General features: G+C 37.3%; 1 protein-coding gene across 2 annotated transcripts in view; it reads left to right on the plus strand.

Moving 5' to 3' along the window:
• LOC127431845 (probable G-protein coupled receptor 158) overlaps window positions 1-22816 on the plus strand; it is a 196380-nt gene that overhangs the window by 85783 nt on the left and 87781 nt on the right. For both annotated transcript variants that reach the window (XM_051682447.1, XM_051682448.1), the window contains exons 4-5: window positions 9296-9525; window positions 18226-18294. In XM_051682447.1, the coding sequence (XP_051538407.1) occupies window positions 9296-9525; window positions 18226-18294 (299 nt within the window). The remainder of the gene's footprint in view (window positions 1-9295; window positions 9526-18225; window positions 18295-22816) is intronic.

Below are 22816 nucleotides of genomic sequence, written 5' to 3' on the forward strand. Positions count from 1 at the left end.
AGCAACCATCTGCGCATGAGTGACAGTTAGTCTTAGGGTGTCGGGGCTACTCATTATACATTCTGGATTCTTTTTATTCTCTAGAGACAGATTTTCATTAAGCTGAGGTGAAATCACATCATCAGCCAACACATCAGCCAACATATCAGCCAAAAAAGAATCTGACAAGGTGGTATTTTCACAACATTTTCGAGACTGGGCACGTATCACTGCACACGCAGGAAACGCATCAGGAAATATTTAAAATAATTCATCGGAGGGTGAAAACACATCTGGTGAGTCTAGGACCTCTTACATAGGCATCACCTTACCTCCTGCTAAATCATTTCCCAGGATGAAAGTTATCCTTTTTACAGGAAGTGAGCAACGCACTCCAACTTTCACGAAGCCTGTGAATAATGGACACTTCAAATGCACATGGTGTAAGGGTACCTGTCACTTGTCAAACAGAATACTCTTCTCCCAAGAAAACTCTACAAACGTCTGAGTGGAATGTCTCTTGTGACTTCTAAACTTTTGTCTATAAGCCTCAGGTACAAGTTCATACGTACGGAGGATTGCTAGCTTGACAGTCTCATATTTTAGACTGCAAGTGAATGGTGACCCGACCTCTGAAGCTCCAAAAATCACATAAAGGCCACATAAAAGACTCCAGTTGTTAAATCCATATCTTCAGAAGTGATATAAGTGTGGGTGAGAAACAGATCATAATCTCCACTTTCACTTTAACATCCTTTCACACTCTGAAAAGTATATGTGAAAGTGGAGATTTATACTAAAAAAGGACTTAAATATTGATCTGTTTATCACCCATACATGCCGTATCAGTTGGGTGGATAGAGTACTGAAAAATTATACTTTTAAGTAAATGTACTGTTTCTTCCCAAAACTTGCAGTGTGAGTAGAGTAGAGTAAAAGTACCTGTTCTAAAAACTACTCAAGTAGAGTAAAAGTGTAGCTCATTTTAAAGTACTCATGAGTAGTGAGTATTAGAGTATTGAATTGTGAAAGCTATGCTGCTTTATAATAAACACTGTATGCTGCAATTTCAAAATGTGGCATATATACTGTATTTCACATTCCCTTTTATGGCTGTTTGTCAGAAATAATTAAATATATAGCCTAGCCTTATCTATAATAAACAATGCCACATGTATATGCATCCAAAAAATAACAGGGAGACATGATTACAGAGATGAAAAGATGAAAAGGTTATTCTCAATACACTGATCACCATTTTAAATTGTAATATATGAAACAATTACATTAAAGTCAGTTTATGTGTAGGGTCTAAATTGCCCTTAAAGGGATAGTTCACCCAAAAAAAAAAAAAAAAAAGAAAACCCCTGGAGTTTTATAGATGACTTTTATGCTGCATTTATGTGCTTTTTGGAGTTTCAAAGGTCTGGTCACCATTCACTTGCATTGTAAGTACTGTACCTACAGAGCTGAGATATTCTTCTAAAAATCTTTGTTTATGTTCTGCTGAATAAAGTCATGCACATCTGGGATGGCATGAAGGTGAGTAAATGATGAGAGAATTTTAATTTTTAAGTGAACTATCCCTTTAAGTGCTGTGCTCAACTTGCAACCTTTGTGTTTAAACCCCAACCATTAAAACCACCATACTTTTGTGACAATATTTTGTATCCACTTGTTAATCTGTCTTTCTGTTCATCTACCTATTTATCTACAGTATGGATCTTGTTGTCAAATGCATTCAGTATGTGTGTATGTGCATTTAGATGCAAAATCTTGTATATTTTATTCATTCTCTCAGACATGCAAAAAGACTTAGCATACATGATGTCAAGTGGCATTCTTCTTATTGTAGCACAACAAGATTGTGGATCCCCCACCACACCCCTCATGCTTAATTAATTAGCGCTCTGCAAGAGAAAGGTACATTATATCAGCAATACGCAGTCAGTGTCTAGCCCTCAGCAGTGCCTCAATACTGTTAATTCCCATAAAGGCCTCCTTCCAGACTTATCTCACAGTGAATTTAGAAACAGTAGGACATTTCTTGATCTAAACTCAATCTGTGCTCGGCGTTGGCAACTATTTCACATGGGAAGTTGCCAAAGGCTCGCTGAAATGTCGCTAAAAGTAGCGATATCACGTGATGACATCATTTATTACGTAAGACATCAAATTTACCTACATAAATTAATTGCCGTAAAGAGCTACAGAAATTCCTTAAAGGTGTAGTGTTGAAGAACCATCATATGTTTAAAAAAAAAAAAAATAAAATGTAATTGAACTAATCATTTAACAATTAGTATTTAATTGTTTAATTAACTACTAATCATTTAGCTAAATGATTGAACTAATTAAATGTCAAACATTCAGCAAGTTGTGGTAGGCAGTGGAATAGATGTTATTTTTTACATTTGTTTTTTTCGTGTTTTGTAATAAAACTATTTTAATGAACATTCATGAACAAGCTCTCATAGCAAGCAGGGGAAAACAGCGGGGGATTTCTATTATTAGTAATTGTAGTAATTAGTAATTAATAGTAATTAGTATTGTAAATGTAAGGATTTTTATTTGTATTATTATTCTGCCCTAAAACTGATCGTGCAGACCAAACTGTAAGCCGTAGAGAGCTGAAAGTTTGAGGGAAGGTAGTCCCCCAGAGTACTACGGCGTATCAAAGTTTCGGCCTGATCGGCCTCAAGCTGGCGCTATAGTGATCATGTTTACATTTTGGCCCATAACTCCTAAACCATTTGTCTTACATCATTGGATTCCTTGGGTCAAGACAAACAAAACGTTTATCTCCGATTTAATTTCCGTCATGAAAATGTGTGCGCTAATTTGCATAATTCGAAAAAACTCCTCCTAGGCCATATGTCCGATTCTCACAAAAATTGGTGTGTGTCTACTACGAACCCTCCTAACAAAAAAGTTATCAAAGGAATTTTTATTTGTTGAAGCGTTGTGAAGATATAAACCAACTAATTGATCAGGCATCGTCCATTTTGTACATATTGACCAATATCTACCAAATGAAAAGGCCAAATGTTACGAAACTTGATACACATATACAAAAGCACATTTTGAGTCTGCATGCAAAGTCGCAATAAAATTCGCGTATAGGGGGCGCTACAACTAAAAAATGCTCATAACTCCGCAACTGTATTATCAGTGTTGAAAATTGGTATGCTTCTTGTAGGAGCAAATGCTAACATATTCTACAATATGACTCAGACAAATAAAAAAACATGGCCGCCAGCAGCCAATCAAATTTCAGCAAAATGGCTGTATAAATGGTGTGTAAATTATTGTATATTATACAATGTTACCTGCTATTGTGAACTACATCTAGGACTCCCTAGGTCAATAATTATCAAAGAAAAGTTGAACTTTAGTTATTTATTTAGTTATTTAGGGGTTGCATTTATCATGTGAGTTTGACCAAATGTATCCAAAAGCCTATAATTCCTAAAATAAATATTCACATTTCTAAAACTTTTTTGGATATTGGGTGCTTTGTGGCTTTATAATAGTTAAAAAGTAAAAAAGGAAAATGACCACCATAACAATTATCCTGTTTCAGGATCGTTGAACATGAGACATCAGAGTCATATTTAACACCAGTTTAGAAATTCAGCAACTTACAAAGTACATATACATATACAAATACATACCTTTTTTGCATACTTTGAAAGTTCTTAAAAGGCTTGAACCCCAACAATTGCTGCTTGCAGCTATATTTATTATTATTATTATTATTATTATTATTATTTGTTTGTAATTGAACTGCATTATTGAACAACGACAAGACCAAAATTATCCTAGCAAAATCAGCCAGGGGTAGGCAGCGATGTAGTGGTGGGGATGTTTTTTTATTATTATTTATTTTTAAACATAGATCCATATGCCTAATAATGCCTCACTTGTGTTTTGGAGATAATATGTAATATATCTTATTTTTGAATATATCTGTTGTGTGATGCTGAACCGTCAGTGTGTATTACATATGCCAGTATTACTGTGTCACAATGATTTTTGACAGTGACACCTCATCTGTTCATCTCACTTATCTCTATAATTTTTTCCATTCTGTTCTCTCTCTCTCGCCCTGCTAGATTATTTCTCAATGCACTTCTATCGCTGTAGGCTGACTTTTCTCTTCTAAACGGAGAACATGCACGTGAATTGTGGTTGAGATTTTCTCAACAAATACCAACAACATGAAAGGTAGTCATTCGTTTTATAGAACATCTGTTTGCATGTAAGTCCAACTGCTGATGGCATGCAGGTCACTCATATTACTTGAAACGTAGGGGGGAGCTAGATAACAGAGAAAAATGAGACATCATTCACGATAGAGCTGATGTTTTTTTCTGTTGCCAGATGTAGAAGAATGTCTCTAAATCAGACTAAAAAGGTTGCAAAAATTGTCGCTATTCGCTAGATGGCTTTTTTACTCGCTAAGAGGGTCAAAAAGTCGCTAAATTGGCAATAGTGTTCGTGTTTATCAAAATTCTAACCACTGTCCCCAGTGGCTAAAGCATGAAGTATTTTTGAATGTGAGGACACTTGTGTGAGCCAGGGTTTCTGTTAAAATGTCCTAACTTCTGACAAATTCAAACATTATTGGACACAATGTCTGGTGAAAATCCATGACTACAGCAAGTTGTATCTGGCAAAATATGCCTGCGATATTCTCGTTTCGCGTGCACTCCAACAAGATGTTTTTCCACTTCAGAATCACATTAAAACATCCTTGCATTGCCGTCTTGTGGAGAGCAGGCTTATGTGAATCTCAAGTTGTAGAGAAACACTGAACACATTTGACTGCACTTTGGCAGCAAAACGAAATTAGCCAAGGTGAGAAATTATATGACATAACCTAACAATTTGTTATTTTAATATTTAATTATACACAAAAAGATATGTGGCAAATTGGCGTTTAGTTGTTTTGTTGTGCCCCCATTGTTGAATAATTTTTTTTTTTTAATAAGACGCTATAATTCCAAGTTGTTTTTTTTTTTTTTTAGGAAAAGCAGCTATAATGAACAAAAGTTTATCATTTTACTTGATTGTGTCATTATTAGCCTATAATGCATTATTATGCATAGTCCATCAAGTTTACAGCTCAAAATAAACACCGAAATGAGAGACCAGACTTTTTCTCATTTGTCCGGCAAAGTTTAGCATTCCCAGACATGTTGGCCAGCACCAAAATTTGGTGTGAGCTCCAGTTTCAAGGTGAAAAGTCCACAGAAGGGTGGCAAAATCTAGTTATTTTTAGTTGTAAATTATGTAATTCAGTGAAGAGGAATGCATGTTTGATCAACTGTACCCCCAAACCGAAAATCCTAAACTTAGTGGAGTGAAATGGAATCTTAGAGGTAAAATGGAATCTCAGAATCGTGCTCGTTACTGATTATGCAAACGTGATTACTTCCTGGTTTCAACGTGGAATGAGAACCAGGGTCTCCCACACAGCTGCGAGACGGTAAATACACTTTAACCTATGCCAAAATTTCTGATGGGAGATGGTGCTTGTCAGTAACTCGGCTTAATGGAGCCAATGTGAGGTTACTGGAACATTCAGAACCAACGTACTGACTTCCTGTGTGATCATGTTGCACCTTCACATCTCTTTGAACACAACCATTTTAATTCTTGTTAGTTTGTTTTTCATAAAGCTACCTTCAAAGCAGTTACTTCATATGAACAGTTAAAATTGGTCTTCACTTTTGTTTTGACAATGATAATTTTCTTTGGACTGTTTTAAGTGAATGAGTTCCCAAATGGATTAACTAAACTTTTATATTAAAATTAGTCTCAGACAGAATGTCCAAAAATAGCAAGAAATTTCAAATCAGCAAGCTCCAATCTGGCAAGTTTTACTCAAGTTCCGGGAGTCAGTATGCACAGGTTTATATCAGTCCACTGGGAAACATAGCTGTGTTTACATGGTACTAGGCTGCAATAATGAGGAAGTACTAGTTGCTGACTAACAAAGTTTGTGGGATTCATGACATCAAATCTTTGAAAGGTTTTCAGAGTTTTGTTTGAGACACTTACCTACATATACCAAGTAAATTAAAGCACAACTGTGTACTCCACTTTGTTCTCAAAGCTTGATTTCAGATTTACCCAGCCTGAGTGTTGTGTAAAAAGTGTGTGTTTTACATGTCGATCCGATGGCCTCATGTTGTCTAAGTGGCCAGTCCTTGGCTAGAAGAAGCTGCAAAATGGACCAGACTTTATATTGTCAACAGTCTTGCTATGCGAGACCATGTCCAAATTGGCCTAAAGCAGCTAATAGTGTTTGACATTGAAATGGGTTTGTGGTTGTGTTGAGAGTCAAAGGGTATAGAGTGATATACAGTAAGAACAGAGCTATATTCCTTCTACACAGTGCTGAAGTAGAAAGAGGTAGAGAGAGCAGACAGACATGCAGACATCACCACAGGTCCTCCATCTGTGATAGCTCCTCTCTGGCTCTCCTCCAATGACCTCTCATAAGTGTGTTCCAGGGAGAACTTGGCTGTATTCAGTGTATTTCTCCTGTATCTGCTTCACTGAGCAATCATCCCTTCAGCGGATTGTATTTCCTTTAATGTTGACCCCTTTTGGCCTAAGTCTTATCTAATTATATGAAGGTTAGGGCTATCGTCCGTCCGTCCGTCCGTCCATTCATCCATCAATCTATCTATCTGTCTGTCTGTCTTTCTGTCTGTCTGTCTGTCTGTCTGTCTACCATTCTGAATACACTGGCAACACTCTAGCAATGATCCAAAACAGCTTAGCAACTGCATATCAACACCCTAACCCTGGCAGTCACCCACAACACCCAATAGCATCATGAAGGTGACCACTCATATTTTATTTTGAAAATAAATACATATACATTGTGAAAGTATGTAAAATAAGGTTAAACAAAGTAAATACCATCCATGAAAAGATGCTAGATGCAACTGAGTCAAACAACTGGTGCATCAAAGTGATGGCCAGATGGTGTGTACACACCCATACACCCCGGCCAGCACATGAAATAGAGTCAGCTGCCTGCTGATGAGACCACCATTGACTGGAGGGGGAGGGCTGGACCTCTTTAAATGTCATGGATTTGCTGTAATTTTTCAGAAATGTTTTCACTTTATGTTGCCATGTTCCTTATGCATGCTAATATCATGCAAGTGATTGAAAATAAATGCAGGGTTGGTTGTAAGTGTCAGTCATGTGATATTTACTGCAGTGATCTTATCATGAACAACATTTAAAACAGAAACATTTTGTAAACTGTAAAATAAAAGGTAACATAATTGGAAAAGCTAAGTAAATATATTTTTCTCATGACTCTCTCATGACTATATTTCAAATAAATTAAGATAGAATAGAAATGACAATTAGTTATTTTATTTTTATTTTTCGACACACTGTATTTAATACATTTTATCTACATGTAAGCTGTGCCCTCCTTAAAATACTAAAACTTAACTGACTATAACACTGCAAAATAAACAAATAAATCTATTTTTGTTTGTTTTTCAGTAGAAATATCTAAACATCCTCAAAACGATTTGTCAATGAGGTTAGAAAAACTTGATTCAGCTTTTAAGCTAGTGTCACACTAGCAAACTCGTAACAGCGTGATTTGGGTAGAGGGTGTCACACTTAGTGACTGTTGTTGCTGATCTTTCCCTCCTAGTCGGTGAGCCTGTCACACTTCCCAGTTAAAAATGGAGGGAAGGTGTTACACTTAATGACTGCCTCTGACTTTTCTCAATGCTTCACTGTCATGCCCCATTTTCACAGCCAATCAACCTGAAGCTTTTGAATACACAGATATTTTTCAACATTACTCCAAGAGTCTGCAGCATCTGCTATGTTAGGTTGTTTGTTAAAGACATATTCTATTGAGAATACATAGCAAAAAGAAATAGCATCCTTTTTTTACACATTTATTGTCACATTGTGCAAAGTGCTGGGCAACAAAAGTGTGTAATTTGGTAGAAAGTTAACTATTCAAAAGTGTATTATAGTACCATAAACTAAAATAAAACAAAAGTACAAACTTGTAAGGTATGCATATTTCTACATAATGTAGACTACAATATATTTATATAATCTAAAGCTGTATACAAATATAAAGCTTATGTTTACGTTATATAAAATAATATAAGACCTAAGTAGCCTACTAAATGTAAAAGGTTTTACACATTTATTGTCACAATGTGCAAAGATCTGGACAGCAGAAATGTTTTTCTTTAAATGGTCTGTCATGATATGACATATTTGATATGTCATACAAACATACTTGTTGACTCCAAAGAGCAATAAACTTCTCCAAATGCACCATCCACAAGCTCTTTCCAGACGCCAGGGAAAAAACATTTTTATACATGAACTGCACTCATTAGTCACTGCCTTGGTAACATGTACCCACCCCACCACAAGCCAGTGATAATTTCAAGCAAGCTGGATGTGTTTTTTCAGTTCTTAAAGCCATCAAATCAGCAGGAAGTCCTGACAGTCAAGTGATTAACACCTCTCGTTGAGAAACGCTAATGCGTGCTCCGTCTCCTTCTGCCCTCTGATTATGCTAATGAAGCTAACACCTGAAATGAATGTGAACTAGGGTTGTTTGTTTACATTTATTCAGTGTTACTGTATGTTTTTGCTTTCAAACTGAAGTTAATCTTGACAAACTCTATTTCATTCGGAAGGTCTACAGTATGCCTCAAGCATCGATATTAGATGACTGTTGTACAATTGAAATCTTAAAGAAAAAGCAATAAATAAATAAATAAATAATCTTAATTTGTAGCAGGAATACACATCCAAACATGCAAAATTAAACATAAGGTCATGCCTGTATAATTTTAAAAGCCCAAAGCATATGCAATATACCTACATTCCATGTAAACACTAAAAAATACATAAATAAATAAACTAAACCTAAGGCTACATCAACATTAATCCGGATACATTTGAAAATGGCATTTTCAAAATGCTATCCGTCCACATTGCCATTTGTGTTTCCAAAAGTTTCTCGTCCACACTGAAACATATGAAATCTTTTAAATCCCTTTATTGCGCAGGCGAAATATCCGCATTCCATGTTCGGTCTGAAACACAATTGTCCACTTATCCATTAATGAAAAGCTCTGTTTCAGTTAGTGTGGACATGGCATACCAGTCACAGAGTAAAAAGAAAAGAAACTAAATTAAAACGACAACTGGAAAATTAAATACAAATACAAACTAAATGGAAAAATTCGAAGCAATAATAACCCCGATTCACTTTTTTTCTTGTGTATTTTTTCAGGGAAAGCAGGTGGGAAAGGTATCGAAGGGTTGCCATACCACAGGGATATTCCAGAAAGTTCTGGCCAGTGTCTTCCCTGCCAGGAGGGTTGCACTTTCTGCAAGGACGACACGCCCTGTGTGGCCCGGGGCGACAGCACCCTGCGTGTAGCTGTGCTCTCGTTCCAGGGCTTGTGCATGCTGGTGGACTTCATCAGTATGGTGCTTCTGTATCACTTCCGCAGGAACAAGGTGAGTGCGTGCTGCCGGAGGGAGCTCATTAACACGGCAACTGTTTCCATGAAGCACATCCTGTTCTTATTGACACCAGGGTGTTTTCATGCTGAGATACATTACAATTAGTCACTCGTACTCTGAGCATGCTTACCTGTTAGGTGACATTTTGTATCCTGTGACATTAGAAAGTAGAGGTTTCAGAGACAGTTATTTTTAGATACTGTCATGCAATACAATTGTAATCTAATTTGTGTATATTAGGCCTACTAGTTTGGTTCCAGTCCAGTTAATGCTGTGATACTAGAAGAAATAAGTGATTTAATGAAAAAATCATAGGTGGTGTGCCTAGGAGATAACAACTGGTACATTTAAAGCTTATCTGAGTCATATAAATAGGAAGACATCTGGAGGTTGAGATACAAATAAACCTGATTAAAGTTCCAAAACCTAGTGAGCTGCGTTACTGTCTACTGCTTACATAGACAACTACCTTGTAAGGAAACATCCAAGCATAGATGGTAACATCATACATGGCTAATTTGAAACACGTTGAATAGACAGCAACTCTGTAAGTCATATAAATAGTGATCCTCATGCAAAACGCACTGTTGACTCAACTCACAATTGATTCCAGTAGAGTTTGGCATTAGCTAAGTCTAAGCTAAGCTAAAGACACAATACTCTTAAAAGCATAAAAATACACAGAACACACAAATATAGGTAAAATAGTCAGTTTTTAATTAGATTTTAACTATTTGCAAGCAATATTTTCAGTATTTAATCAAATGTAAGTACACTGCTTGGCCAAAAAAAAGTTGCACACTCTAATATTCTGTTGGACCGCCTTTAGCTTTGATTACGGCGCATTCGTCGAGGTATTGTTTCGACAACCTTATGCAATGTCACAACATTTATTTCCATCCAGAGTTGCATACATTTTTGGCCGAGATCTTGTACTGATGACGGAAGAGTCGAACCACTCCATAAAGTCTTCTCCAGCATATCCCAAAGACTTTCAATGGGGTTAAGATCAGGATTCTGTGGTGGCCAGTTCATGTGTGAAAATGATTCCTCATGCTCCCTGAACCACTCTTTCACTATTTAAGCCTGATGATTCTTGGCATTCACAGAGAATGATGGTAAAAGTAGTATTGTCTCATATACATGTCTGTTCATAAACTGATTAAAGGTGCACTCAGTAATTTTTTTCCTCATTAAAAAAGTTTAACTCGTGTAATTTTTCAATATATGTAGAAAATCATGAAAACACATTAAAACGAAGACTCCAGTCATATCAGTAACCTTATAAAAGCTGTTTTATTCTACATGGAGAGGGTCCGCACATGGGGGCTGCCATGTTATAATCATATGACCAGCTGAATACTACTCACTTAATCTCAGTAACCGTCCTGTTATTTGACACTTTCACTCATTGATTAAAGTAATCATGGCTGACTGTGTATACTAAATTTCTACAATGGCATCTGAAACTGAAAACTATTGATTTTAAATTATACTGCATCCAAGCCACTAGGTGTCAGTGTTAGTCCAAGATGACACAAAGACAAAAGTTACTGAGTGCACCTTTAAATAACTGACTTCTGGCAAGGTTTATTGATGTTCTTCATCAACAGTACACTAAATCCATTCAAAGTTGTTGTACCATCAACATTCACAATTACGACGTATTTCGATCAATATCAATTTGCATCCATGAAGATTCTTAAATTTACACTCTCCCAACTTGGAAAGTCATGGCTTAAAGAAAATCCCATAGAAGGGCATAGAAATGCATCAGTTCTTTGACTACAAACTCAGTCATGTTTAGTAAGTTCTGTTCTCTGTTTTGTGTGCAGCTGTGTTGTGTTCTGTTGTCGCTGTGGCAGACCTGTTTTTAGATAAACAAAACAAGTTTTGTTTCATGAGTCTTGTGGAATAATTTAATAGACTTCTGAATTATACTTTTGCATTTTTTTGAAGCTTGAAGAGGTGGTCACCATAAACTGCCACTGTATGACATCACTGAGCACAAAATTTTTTCACAATTTCTCCCTTTGTGTTAAGAAAAAGAAAGAAGGTCATATCGGGTTATAAAAATACTGGGGTGATTAAAGAATTACTGAATTTTTATTTTTAGGTGAACTAATCCTTTAAATCGGTAATGTAAACCCTGTTCTTGACAGACGTTAGTCACACAGGTTGAAGTTGAAGCTTAACATTGACCTGCTCTTTGTGGCTGTCAGTTAATTGCACACTTTATACTCCATATTGTTTCTTTGTTAACTGGATTCGTTAAAGGTTTTTTTCTCAGTCTGAAAGAATCTAAGGATAAGTGGACAGATTGTGGGCGCCAGACAGTAATTTACGTATCACACACGCACCACTGATGTGTACAAAGAGCATTTCAGAAGTGTGTAGAACGCCCTACTTCCTAGACTTGAGTAGACATGTAGTCTGTAGTGTGAGTTATAGTGGACTGGTTTCGCAGTGACTTGCAGCGAGAGCAGTTCATTAATCCCTGCAGTGAGACGCCGTTTAGTCTGTCGATATGTAGGGCACTCAGTTTTGATAGTGCCAGCATTTTAATTTACTCTGGATGCACGCTCCTTCTGGGCACTGTCTGAAAGCAATCCATAACTGCTGGAGAAGTCTAAATGAAAGCGACAGAGTTAGAATTAGAAATTTTGTTCTTTTTCAGCTCTCACTGTCAAGCACTTTCTATTGGCCGTTCGATATCAGAAAGCTGTTGACAGCTCACCTGTTGCCTACCAATTAAATTCTCATTTTCAGTTTCAAATGAGACGTATTTGAGTCAACAACTCCTCCAAAACATACAAGTCGTAGTGTTAGACAGAAAAATGCACCTTAGTTCATGTCAATTAGACACACTCTACAGTTAAATGTTTGAAATAATTTGAAAAACTGTTTTTCCTTAATATGTTTTAGAAGAATTGTAAAGTCATCTAACTATGAAATAACACAAATTATATAGTGACCATAACATTATAAGCATGTGCGTCGATTAAAATATGTAATCACGATTAATCGTATGATTTTTAATAGTTAATTGCGATTAATCACAGGTTTTGAAAGTGCTGAAATTTGACTCTAAAGACACTTCTTTTCCTGTCAAAATGCATTTAGTGCCTCCTAGAAAAGAAAACAATATGTATTGTAACAATCATGCTTTATTAACATTTTCCAAACAAAACCATCCACAGTATAAAGATAAAAATGCTACATTAATGGACAATGTCCTGTGATCATCAGGATAGCATAAAGCCAGTTTTTATCTGGTTTACATCATGCAGCACAGAGCAATTTGAACAGCGCTTTGCGATCTGTTTGAGTTCCCCTCAGAATTTTCTAATACAATGCCCAATTGGCAGTCAGGCTTCCCCAAATGGCTAACCGTTTAAGTTTTTTAAATGTAAAAAGTTGCTTCTTTAAAGTTGGCAAAGAACATTCCGAAGCACAAATTCTTGTCCAAATCTTTTAGTTTAAAGAAAACAATTTTATATATTTCTTTACTTTTACATTTACCTAGAGTCATGACAACTTTTAACAAGTATTATGATGGATATGACAAATAGGTTTGAACAAAAGCAGACATGCTGCATCCAGCATGTAATACATGCTGCTGCAGAATTCGACATACGTAAGATCCCCTGAAGCAGGTCTAGACAAGTGGTTCTGGGGAATCAGAATCAGAATCAGCTTTATTGCCAAGTATGCTTACACATACAAGGAATTTGTCTTGGTGACAGGAGCTTCCATTATACAACAATACAAAAACAATACAAAAACAGCAGCAAGACATAGATAATAATAAAAACATTCATTTAACCAATAATTCTCTCAGCAGTCCGAACTGTCCTTTGTAGTCTTCTGATGTCTGATTTTGTAGCTGAACCAAACCAGACAGTTATTGAAGTGCAGAGGACAGAGTCAGTGACTGCTGAGTAAAACTGTATCAGCAGCGCCTGTGGCAGGTTGAATTTCCTCAGCTGGCTAAGGAAGTACAACCTCTGCTGGGCCTTTTTCACAATGGAGTCAATGTGGGTCTCCCACTTCAGGTCCTGTGAGATGGTAATGCCCAGGAACCTGAATGACTCCACTGCTGCCACAGTGCTGTTTAGAATGATGAGGGGGGTCAGTGTTGGGGTGTTTCTCCTAAAGTCCACAATGATCTTTACCGTTTTGAGCATGTTCAGCTCAAGGTTGTTTTGACTGCACCAGACAGCCAGCTGTTCAATCTCCCTTCTGTATGCAGACTCATCATCATCTCGGATGAGGCCAATGACAGTGGTGTCATCTGCAAACTTCAGAACCTTGACAGAGGGGTCCTTGGCGATGCAGTCATTGGTGTAGAGGGAGAAGAGTAGTGGGGAGAGCACACATCCCTGGGGGGGGGGGGCGCCAGTGCTAATTGTACAGGTGCTAGAAGTGAGTTTACCCTGTCTCACAAGCTGCTGCCTGTCCGTCAGAAAGCTGGTAATCCACTGACATACAGACATGGGAACAGAGAGTTGGTGTAATTTATTCTGGAGTATAGCTGGGATGATGGTGTTGAAAGCTGAACTGAAGTCCACAAAAAGGATCCTTGCATATGTCCCTGGTCTGTCCAGATGTTGCAGGATATGATACAATCCTATGTTGACTGCATCATCCACAGACCTGTTTGCTCGATAAGCAAATTGAAGGGGATCTAGAAAGGGTCCAGTGATGTTCTTCAGGTGGGCCAACACCAGTCTCTCAAATGATTTCATGACTACAGATGTCAGGGCGACAGGTCTGTAGTCATTAAGTCCTGTGATTTTTGGTTTCTTTGGGACAGGAATAATGATTGAGCGTTTGAAGCAGCATGGGACTTCACACTGCTCCAGTGATCTATTGAAGATCTGTGTGAAGATGGGGGCCAGCTGGTTAGCACAGGATCGAAGACACGCTGATGAGACGCCATCTGGGCCTGAAGCCTTTCTCATCTTTTGTTTCCGAAAGACGCGGCTCACATCATCTTCACAGATCTTAAGTGCAGGTTGAGTAGCAGGAGGGGGGAAGAGGGGGGTTGCAGGAGGTGTTGGTGTTTGTGTGAAGTGAAGGTCAGAGTGGGTGTGGGGTGTGAGATTGGGACTTTCAAATCTGCAGTAGAACACATTCAGGTCATCAGCCAGTTGTTGGTTCCCTACAGGGTTGGGGGTAGGAGTCCTGTAATTTGTGAGTTGTTTCATGCAACTCCACACTGATGCAGGGTCGTTAGCTGAAAACTTATTTTTCAGCTTCTCAGAGTATCTTCTTTTAGCCACTCTGATTTCACTGTTCAGCGTGTTCCTGGCTGCACGCATCATTTATTGTTGTGTAACAATGATCCAGTATGTTCCTGTCTCTGGTGGGGCATGTGATGTGCTGTTTGTATTTGGGCAATTCATGTGTGAGATTTGCTTTGTTAAAATCCCCAAGAATAATAATAACTGAGTCCGGGTATTGTTGTTCCATGTCTGTGATTTGATCAGCCAGCTGTTGCAGCGCTGTGTTCAAACACACGTTCGGTGCGATATACACACTCACCGGAATAAACGAGGAAAACACCCGCGGCGAGTAGAAAGGCTTACAGTCATTAAAGAGTGCTTCCAAATTAGGACAGCACATCCTCTTTAACTTTGTTACATTTGTACACCAACTTTCATTGATATAAAAGCATGTTCCACTGCCTCTCGTTTTCCCTGTTAACTCCGCAATGCGATCCGCTCTGAACAGCTGTAACCCCGGCAGATGTAACGCGCTGTCTGGACTGGCTTCACTCAGCCAGGTTTCTGTGAAGCACAAGGCAGCAGAGGTTGAAAAGTCCTTGTTTGTGTGGGTGAGGAGATTTAGTTCGTCCGTTTTGTTAGGAAGAGAGCAGAGATTCGCTAAGTGAATACTCTGCAGCGCTGTTCGAAATCCGCGCCGACGGAGTTTGACCAGCGCACTGGCTCATCTCCCTCGCCTGCGTCTCTTGAGCAGCAGAGCTGCGCCTCCAACTAAAATGTCTAGCAAAACCTCTGAATATTCGAAAACCGGGAAAAGATTGTCTGGTATATGCTGTTGAATGTTCAGCAGTTCGTCTCCATTAAAACTGACTGGAAAAAGATGACTAAACACAGGACAAACAAACAAAAACAACAAAAGAACTGAGGAGCTCCACACCGAGGCAGCCATCCTCGCCGCCATCATGATGATCATGAAGAGGAGGGTTTCAGATGTGAAATGGCTTACCAGCAAAGGACTGAGGCAAGACAATTAAAATGCCAGACAAAGTTGATTGGTTGACAGATTAGAAGTCAAAGGACCTCTCAGCCTGGACCATTTAGAGTTTCATGACTGAAAATAAAATCATATAGATAAGGCACTAGTTATCATGTGTTAACATATTCTCATGAGACCCAACAATTCATTTTTGTGTTGGTCTTTTGTTGTATACATTTCTCTTAGCCAATACATGCCACAGTAGTAAATCTTGGGGTATGTTAAGAAGGCTCCCTGGGCTTTTCAGAAGCACAAAATATTTGGGAGTTTGGCCATGACAACTTCCTCTCCTTGGTCTTTAGAAATGTATGACCTTAAAATTAGGGCTGCACAATTACACAGTTACTTTTAAACTGTTCGGAGACCAGTTTCCTTAAGAGTTCATTCATACAAAAATGCTGTCTGTTAAGCCATTAACCGACGCAGCAAGTCATCTGAATAAACTTTGGTTGCAGTGCTGTGTTATAGCAGGCATAGAGTGGTTCTGTGGTCGATATACATGAATTCCATCTTGTGCTGTCATTATGTATTATAAACAGAACAGCTGTGCTCCGAGTTCGGTTTGTGCGCATCGCTTAAAGTGCGCTGGACACGTTGAAAAGTGCTCAAGATTTACTTCAGTTGCACATTTGTGTAATTTCAAGTATGTTTGGCCGTTACAAGTGTCTAAACAATCTAAAGTAAGCCTTTGGCACCAGGGTTTTGTGGGGATGTTTGGAAGGAGCACAGAGCCTGTCAAAGCTGTTGTCAACAGAAACAACACACACACTTCCTTATGTTTTTCCCCCCGTCAAAATAAAGGCTTGAGACCGTAAAGCATTGCCGCCTGCTAAGGTATTACAGAAATATATGACTATTGTTTATTCCAATAATAATAATAATAATAATAATAATAAATATTTTTAAAGAGAACTTAAGTGTGAAAACCCTTATATTGGAAGTAAAGCATGGGCAAAACATGACTTAATTTTGGTTAAAAGAAATAATTTACTAGTTTATAGTTTTTACGCCTTGTTGTTTAATGTAATTTTATTTTTTTATCTTAGAATTGATATTTAAGCAGTGGCAACAGTATTTTTATTTTTTTTATTTTTATTTTTTTTGCTGGTTTCAGGAGATTATAGAAAGATGACAGGATAATAGCGTATATTGTAAAACAATGAACGAGCAGGTTGCATATACTGTAAAAAATAAATAAATAAATAAAAATACTATATACCAGTTCCCACTTTAAATTTATCTTATAAAAATTATTTTTCAGTATTTTAAAAGCTCTGTATTTTTTGTTGTGGTGGATATAATATATTTAAATAAATGTAACTAAATATTAAGTAAGCACATGTTGCTTTAATTCAGTAAATAATCTTTTGAAAAATTAGCTACAATGTAAAAATTAATTTTACTGTTACTTTACCACAATCAGCAAATATTTCACAACAAAAAGACATGACAAGACAAAACAAGAAACAATACGAAGACGGACATTTTGGAAATTGTATAACAAGTTCTTCTACTTCTAGAAGAGCATGGAAACATTCACCAGGAGGCAGTAGATATCTAGTACATTGCATACAATGGGTTATTCAGCTAAGTATTCATCTTGTTGATAATGTAGGGACCTTAGAAAATCATGAATCCAGTGATACTCTAGGCCTTATAGGGTAGAAAACTAGATCTGTGTTGACCTCAGCTGTTATCTCAAAATGCTTGAAAATGGTTCTTGTAGATGTAAAATGTAAAATAATTATAATAATCTTGTGGGGAGGATACACTTAAACCCCCGCACAAGCTCCTGATGTATTAGCCTGATTCCCAGATCCTGTCAGATCTTACAAACACCCCTGCTGTCCACCTTTCCTTTACGCTCTTGTCTGACTCATCCATTTAAAATCCAATCCTTTTAATGTAGTTTTGTTAAGAAATTCATACATAGATACTTTATAATTGTCTACAAAAAATAATTTCATGAATTTAGGCATAAGCCTTTTAGATGAAAAGACATAAGAAAAACATAAATTCAGTCAAGTGTGTCCACATTTAAAAAGTGTTGTATATATACATGCAGATTGTTGAATTTCATCCATTTTCTATTTATTTGTAGATGTTTTTCTTACAAGTACACTGGGAAATGTATGCATAGTGTGTGAGTATATTGAAGTGCACTGATTTGAGACTCAAAGTTAATCAAGTTCTGAATGTTATTCTGAAACCAAGAGGGTTTATTCCAGGCCAAAGCGTCTGCTTGTAGAGAATAAGAATGAATCCACCCCTGTGAACACATTAGAATAGTTCAAGGAGAATGCATTTTTGCAACCTAAGGGATAAGTTATGCAGTTGTCATAAATGGATGGTTTTCACTGACCCATTTATAGCAAGATAATAATTTAAAGAGAACTGTTCCAATGCAATGTTGTTTTTCATGTGTTTCAGAGTATCAGAGCATCAGGACTCATTCTGTTGGAGGCGATAATGTTTGGAGCTCTGCTACTTTACTTTCCGGTAAGTCTTTGACTGCAGTCGTTTTTATTATGTACTTTATTACTTTAGGGGTGTTAAATTAATAGCACTTTGGTGACTAATATTATTAGGCTGGTTCTGCAATGTAATGTGGACATTAAAAGGAGAATTACTTTTTAATGGCACTAATTTAAGCAGCAAAGGAATGTTCTGGGTTCAATTCAAGTTAAACTCTATGGCTCTATATGTGACATCCTGTCAATTACCACATAAAATAATATGAACTCGTTCCTCAAAGGTAAAGACAAACAAAAAACTTGTTTGCAATAATGTACTTAAAATGAATGTAAATAGGGCAAGGCATTACAGTAGGTTAAACATGAACTGTATAGACTATTTCAAAAGTATAGCTACAAAAATTCATCATAGGTCTTAACGTGACATTAGTAAGAGAAAATGTATTGCTAATCTTGTCTGTGAAGGGTTATACGGTGGCAAGAAAAAGTATGTGAACCCTTTGGAATAACCTGCTTTTATATATAAATTTGTCTTCAAATCTGATTTGATTTGAAGTTACAATAATGAACAAATACAATCTGTTTAAAAAATATATATATATTGTATTGTTCTTGTACATGTGAATACATCATTCAAACATTCACAGTGTAGGTAGGAAAAAATATGTGACCCCTAGGCTAATGAAGTCAACAAAATCTAATTAGAATTAAGAGTTGGCAAACCTGGCATCCAATTAACGAAACGAGATTGGATGTGTGGGTTAGAGCTAAACTAAAATTTTGAGTTTGCTATTCACAAGATGCATCTGCTGACGTGGACCATGTCTCATTAATAAGAGATTTCAGAAGATCATGATCAAGTATTGTTGCTTTGCATGAAGCTGTAAAGGGTTAAAAAGTTATCTCGAAGAGCTTAGATATTCATCTGTCCACAGTTAGATAACCTGTCTATAAATGGATACGATTTAGTACTGTGGCTACCCTCCCGAGAAGTGACCGTCCAGCCAAGATGACTCAAAGGGCACACCACAGAATGCTCAATAGCCGCGTTTCCACTATTGCTCCAAATGAGGTCGTGCTAGTGCGTGCCAGGGCCAGTTGTGTTCCAGCTGTCACTTCCAGGGCTTTATTGTGCCTCCTCTGGGATTCCTTTGGCACTAACAATCATGCCATGGTCCAAATCACTGAGATCACATTTTTTCCCCATTCTGATGGTTGATGTGAACATTAACTGAAGCTCCTGTCCTGTATCTGCATGATTTTATTTACTGCACTGCTGCCACACGATTGGCTGATTAGATAATCTCATGGATGATTGTTGGTGCCAGATGGGCTGGTTTGAGTATTTCTGTAACTGCTGATCTCCTGGGATTTTCACACACAACAGTCTCTAGAATTTACTCTGAATGGTGCCAAAAACAAAAAATATCCAGTGAGCGACAGTTCTGTGGACAGAAATGCCTTGTTGATGAGAGAGGTCAACAGAGAATGGCCAGACTGGTTAGAACTGACAAAGTCTTCGGTAACTCAGATAACCACTCTGTACAATTGTGGTGAGAAGAATAGCATCTCAGAATGCTATTCTGAGATGTGGGTTGGCGCTGTTTTGGTGGCACAAGGGGGACCTATATTAGGCAGGTGGTTTTAATGTTGTGGCTGATCGGTGTATGTACTGTACTTGAAGCTAATTCCAAAGGGTTCACATACTTATTCTTGCCACTGTATCTAACTTGATACTTCCAAGGATACCAGAAAAGGGCTATTTACCCAGAGGAAAATACATTGATACCACGTAACCAGAAGTTCATCTGTCTACAAAAGTAGTTCCACTGCTAAAATTATGACTTTACAGCTCAAATAACTCACATTTTTAAACCAAAGAATTAATATAAGTGCTTAAACTAAAATACAAGCTTCATATTTCTGCTTTTAAACCCTATAGAATGTCTTTCCCCAAAGACGTCCAGTGTAAGTGCATAACTGTAAACACCATTTTTATTTTTACAAACTAAAGCCACAGATGTTGTTGATATAGAGCTTAACTTTTTAGATACTTCGATATTTGACTGATAAACGATTTACAGTTCATGTGTCAATATAGTATTTAGATACATTGTAAGTGTCTATGTAGTATTGATTTAGACCAATGTGATTGTGTGCTTTATTTAGTAGAAGCTCTTTGATTCACAGTAATTGCAGTTTCGTGGCATTCACAGGAAGCTGTGGGCTTGCCTTAACAGAGTAGGGTAAATGTAATTGAAGTGAACTGAGTTAGAGGCTTGTAATTAAAGCAATTAGAACATGTAAGGTCCTGGAAAGTAATAATCTTTCAGATGATGCCGGATTGGTGGCGGAGGATCATTTTGTCCATCTACTGTCTTTGTGTGACCATAATTCTCTGTGCATTTCTTTTGTCCTATAGAAAATAGGGATGTGCAAAACTGTTTTTCAAAATTGACTAGTCGGTGGGTTGTCTGAATGGCTACTCTATATGATGCTCTGTATAATTAGGCTGGTTTAGGATAATGTCTACCAGACACTAAACAGAATGGACAAAACTCAAGGGTCTTGAGATGTGACAAAACAAGACCCTTGTTGCACACAACAAATGTGCATGTTGTCATGTTGTACTTTAACACACTATCAAGGCGAATGCAACAAACATAATGTTCATTTATAGAGAAACGCTTCAACACTGTTTACATTGGCTGCGTCCGAAACCGGGAAAATGCTGCCTCCAGAGGCTGTATATGGAGGTAGAAAGGGATCAAGGCACATCCGAATCCAACGTTCTCGTCACATCCTGTCTACTGAGCTACCTTCATCTAAACGATTTTTGAAGGCAGCATAGATGTATCCTTCACTGCCTACGAAATCCCACAATCCTATGCGTGCGGTACGACAATGGCTGAGTTGAAGAAAAAAAAATGGCAGGCGAAGAGGCAGTTAACAGCCGTTTTGTGTATAAATGTTAGTTTTTATTCACTTTTTCTAACTTTTGATTCCATTTCTAGCAAGAAAGTAGTACTGTATTTATTAAATATACACTTGGTTAATAGCCAAAACTCTCTTGATTTTGTTCAAGATTATTTGACCATTGTGGTTCGGTTGGACTGAATGAAGCAGACGCGTTACCTTTAGTGGACACCAGATGGCAATAATCAGTTGCTGGTATCCTAGCAACGATGTGACATTCTGCTACCTCAGTAGCCTGTCCAAAACTAGTTTCTGGAGATACCTTCGTGTGCAAAAACTGTCTGTTGAGTCATTGACTGATAGGGCAGCGAGGCAACAAGACAGCTACCTTTGGTTTCGGATGTAGCCATTGAGCCAGCTTCATCTTCATATGTGCGTCTTCTTCTGTGCTGTGGAGAATACATTACATGTGGTGCGCAAGCACCCTCTAGCAGTGGATGACTGTATAGCCAGCCTTATCAACTTCTGCTGGGATGATTACTGAGTGCATTTGTCCTGAAATTAATTAATTGGCGATCGATAAGCTTAATCGATCAAATTATTAATGTCAATAAATTGATTATCATTAACATCCCTAACACCAGATAAAATATAGTTTTACATATTTTTGTAATGACTCATTTGGTAGGCTAACGTTATGTTTTCTTTCACACTCACAAACGTAGCAAACGTATTTAAGCACTTATATGAAACATTATGATGTTTGTTCATGCATTTATTTTCTTAAGTGCAGCAACAGTTGGCCGGATGTGTGTTAAATAGGCTAATGATAATAATAATAAAGGTTTACAAGTGCTTTAGGCATTCAGGAAGTAATACTGCAGCAGAAAATTACATTACTAGAAAAAATACCCAACAAATTAACTGTGAATGAATGAGGATTTAATTTTCAGTAGGTATTGTGTAAAATCAGCTTTAGATTTTTAGATGAATGTAGCATTTAGAGGAGGAGAAAAAGAGAGAGAGAGAGACAGAGAGAGAAGGAATCACAGGCCTGTCCCAAGAAGCTGGTTTCGATGGATGGACAGGTAAGTTTTAGTTTAGTTTGCCTCAACTCTGGGTTTTAGGCACCATGAAAGTTGGTCGGCTTTTAGCGGTGTTGATCGCCACAGCAACTTACGCTACACGGCTAACCTGCTCCATTAGTTCTGGATTACAGATCGCTAACAGATGCTGAACCAATCAGCTGTGAGTAAAATAACATCTCTGATGCAATCAAGTCACTCCCCCGTGTCTCTTAAAGCACACTTTACAAATAAAATCGTAGAAATCCACAAAATCGACTCTTCATGATAAATTGTTTATTTGAGAATCTAAATGTAGATTTTCAGCAGACTGTTGTATTTTATTTAAAATTTAATCGCTTTTCATTTACCCTCTTTAGCCATAGCAAAAAATATCTTTGAAAATATTAACATAATATATTAGGCAATCTATAAAACAGCCAGTAAGATGGATTAATATGATACCTGCAAAAAATAAAAACATTTAAAATATTAAAAGCTAAAGATTGCTATGGAAAGGGGGGAATGCCCAAACCCCTTCTTTCTTTCATGGACGCAAGATGAACA

This window comes from Myxocyprinus asiaticus, chromosome 41 (assembly GCF_019703515.2).
Source record: "Myxocyprinus asiaticus isolate MX2 ecotype Aquarium Trade chromosome 41, UBuf_Myxa_2, whole genome shotgun sequence".
NCBI lineage: Eukaryota > Metazoa > Chordata > Actinopteri > Cypriniformes > Catostomidae > Myxocyprinus > Myxocyprinus asiaticus.